General features: G+C 35.7%; 1 protein-coding gene across 1 annotated transcript; it reads left to right on the top strand.

Annotated features, from left to right (window-relative positions):
* The first annotated feature begins 617 nt into the window (after positions 1-617).
* LOC147865894 (putative UPF0481 protein At3g02645) lies at positions 618-2,826 on the top strand. Its single transcript, XM_087316008.1, has one exon. The coding sequence runs from the start codon at positions 1,193-1,195 to the stop codon at positions 2,561-2,563; it is 1,371 nt and encodes a 456-aa protein (XP_087172134.1). The 5' UTR covers positions 618-1,192; the 3' UTR covers positions 2,564-2,826.
* The last annotated feature ends 949 nt before the right edge of the window (positions 2,827-3,775 follow it).

The following is a 3,775-nucleotide window of genomic DNA, read 5'->3' as shown; positions in this document are numbered from 1 at the left end:
GATTGTCCATTAAAATTCGTAAACAATGTTAAGAAACAGTCATAGCCATCATGATTATCGGAATATAAAACACACATAAATTCTACTACCTAACTACATTAACAACAAGGATTTCATGGACGACATGGAATATCAGATATGGAAGAGCTAAATCCATATAACCTCATTCCCTGACCACCCATGAACTGGCACCCCCCTCCAGTATGACTAAAAGTAAAGTTCAGTTTGATATTCCACAACTCAACAATGTGGTTGAGGATCAGTACAATGTTGCATCAAAAAGATGGAAAAAGCTGACCAAAGATGCCATGGGAGCCCACTAAGGTTCCTCTCTAGTCCATTGGTTAGTGACACCGATCAGTACTGCAGATGATCTAGACAATCTCTCTCTTTCCCTCTCTTGAATTCAATATGTCGGGTAACCTACCACTACATTATTGGCCTACAAGGAATCTATGTCACTATCCTTGAAATAAAAAATCATAAAAAAACACCTTATGCAACATAATCAAGATTTGTGATTATGTTTTTGTCAGTATGTAATCTAGGAATGAGAACTCGTAACGAAATGGAAATCTAAATGCCATACAATCATTATAAATTAGGAAAGATGAATGTCTAAATAATGTCCAAATATACCCTAATGCGATTATTACCTCTATTAGTCTAATGAACATACATACCGACAAGTTCTCATATATATATATATATATAGAGAGAGAGAGAGAGAGATTGATTAGATTGACCAAACTCTAATTTAATATATCCCAGTTATTGGTCATTTCTAACTCTATACAAGGATGTCATTTCTACTCAATTCCCCAGATTGGCGAGCTTCTAAAGGACGTACCTCCTTAGCTAGTTTAAAGGCACATTAGCACAGAGGCGGCATCGGATCCACAAACAACGTAATGCACAACACCACCTTGTATCGGTAAATATTATCAATTTTTGAATCTTATACCATGTGACTATATTTTTCTGTAGTGCAGATATACAAATATATGTACTTTGAAATCATTCTTACCAATCTTATTACATGCGGGCATATTCGGATTAGTTTTGATTTTACTATCATTTAGCCCGATCCTTTCTGAGAATCTAGACTGCGCTACCGCATTAAACAATAAAAATATAAAGACAGATAGGTTCCCATCAACCTAACCTAAAAGAAACTAAATGGAGACAGTCAATGCTTCAATTGATCAACAACGATAACAACGAAGATACAACTAATCCCAACATTTTTAGAATTTCAAGGTACCCCGAAGCCTACTCGAAACTGAGGGACAAAGCATACAAACCTAGATTAATGACCGTTGGTCCATTCTATAAAAGTCTAGAATTGGAGGGCATGAGATCCTGGAAAGCAAAAACATTTCAAATATTCATGAATAGAGGAGAAGGCATACCAGCCAAACAGCTCATAGAGGCATTCGAGTTTGATCTAAAACCTACATCTTCAAAGCACTACGTTGACATTTCAGACCTAGAGTGGGTAGAACTTGTGATCACTATCGACACAATCTTCTTGCTAGAACTCCTTCTAACGTTTCCCGAGGATTCCAAAGCGAGTGTAGCAAGAGATTCCCTGCTCCTAAGAAACCAAATTCCGATGAAGTTTCTCCTGAAACCTCTTAAATTCTACTGGACGATATGGTCCAATGATTTTTTAGATACGACATTGATAAACTTTTTTAAGGGGGTGAGTCCATTCGATTTGTCTAAATTGAATATACAAAAGATGTTTAATATGGAAAACGAATTACGACAAAGGCCTAGCTTAACTTTACTTGAGTACTTCCACATGTTGATGGTTATGGAGGAACAACATATTCCAAGCGTTACGGATAATTGTATGGATTGTGTAATATCCATTTTAGGCGGATGCTGGATTATAACTCGTGAGCTAACAATGTCACAAAAAAGCAGGAGAATACTTGCTAAATGGGGTTCTTTTATACTGAAAAAGCTAGGATGTTCTAACCTCACAGCGACTGCCAGAAAGAGTTTCCTTCAACTGCCAAGGGCATCTGAACTCCGAATAGCCAAGATTTCATTCACGGGGTCTCCGGGAAACATTTCAGCGATTTGTTATGACCATCGACACCATCGACTAAATCTTCCGATAATTTCCGTAAAAGAAGACACGGAGGATGTGCTACGAAACCTCGTCGCATTCGAAATAATGGAAGGGACTAGAACTGATGTTCAGATGTACATCTTGATAATGGATCAACTCATCGGAAACGAAGAAGATATCGAAATCTTGCAAGAAGCCGGAGTCATAGACAACCAACTTGGAAGCAGTAGGCAATTGGTCAACATGTGGAAAAACATGTGCATCGAAAAGAGGTACAAGAACACTCGAACCAGATATATGGTAGACTGTATAGTGGCCGACCATTCCTCCAGTTGGCATCGCTGGGCTATCGAGTTTCATGCAACGCTCGTTTCTCGGCCATGGTATACGGTATCATTCGTATCCGCCTTTCTACTACTATTAACATCAATGTTGCAAACAGTCTTCGCAGTCTTAGGTTATCTCAGCAGCAAAACTTAACCTAACATTAACACTATGAAAAGACCAAATAAACCTTCAACTCAACAAGCTTTTCTTCCCTCCACCGTTTGATTATTGCCCAGTATTTATATCTTTGTAGTCCGAAACCAGATTGCCTTCTGAAATATTGTGGAAGATTATGTACTTATGGTGAATCGTTTTCATGATTCATTCTTAAATTAAATATTAGTATGATTCATATGTCTATTTAATGCCCGACTATTTATGTATTTGTAGTGCTGATCCAGATTGCCTTATGGAATATCGTAAAAGATTATATACATATGTGAATCGTTTTCAAGATTCATGTATAAATTAAATATTACTTTGATTCATAGGTTTATTTAATGCCCGACCATTTGCTATTTATAGTACTGGACCATATTGCGTTATGAAACATTGGGGAAGATTACGTACTAATTGTAAATCGTTTCCATGATTTATCTATAAATTAGTTATTAGGTTGATCTACGGGTTCGTTTACTGCCCACTATTTACGTATTTATAGTCCGGGACAGATTGCCTAATCAAATATTGTGGAAGATTATGTACATCTGGTTGATCGTTTTTATGATTAATGTATAAGTTAAATATTGGTTTGATTTATTAGCTTAAAAATTTTCCATTATTTATGTATTTATATTGCTGAACCAGATATCCCTAGGAAACATTGTGGAAGATTATGTATTTATGGTGAATCGTTTTCATGATTCTTGTATAAATTATTTATTGGTTTGATTTTATAGCTTAACTAACTCCTATTATTTATGTATTTGTAAATTGTAGTCTTGAATCGGATTGCCCTATGAATATTTGTGGACGATTATTTATTTATGGTGAATCGTTTCAATGATTCATGTATAAATTAATGGACATAGATGTTGTGGGACTTAAATATCAGTAGATTGACGCAGTGAAGTACTGAAGCTCAATTTCTTCTTCTCTAGGCTTTAGAACACTCTGATATTAATATATTGACGTGGTCATATTTTAATATCTTCAAATATATCAATCAATTACATATTGGGCATAACTCGTGCATTTCGAAGGTCGAGTATTCAATAACTTTCACCACAAAAACATAATTTCCTAAGTGAAAATACTAGAGATGTCAAAGTGTCATTAATCAGACACATACACAAACTGGAGATAAGAATGCCAAAATGATGTGCTGAGTATACCTATCAGAGTTCACTGCTTATTGTAAAGGTC

The sequence above is a fragment of the Azolla caroliniana genome, unplaced genomic scaffold, assembly GCF_043228905.1.
Source record: "Azolla caroliniana isolate FFs.n. ecotype wild unplaced genomic scaffold, voAzoCaro1.0.p SCAF_3, whole genome shotgun sequence".
In the NCBI taxonomy this organism is placed as follows: Eukaryota; Viridiplantae; Streptophyta; class Polypodiopsida; order Salviniales; family Salviniaceae; genus Azolla; species Azolla caroliniana.
Note: the sequence above shows the minus strand (reverse complement) of the source record. Positions and strands in the feature narration are given on the sequence as shown.

Excerpts from the sequence above, each read along its gene's own strand:
- LOC147865894 (XM_087316008.1), top strand. The coding sequence starts at position 1,193 with ATGCTTCAATTGATCAACAACGATAACAACGAAGATACAACTAATCCC.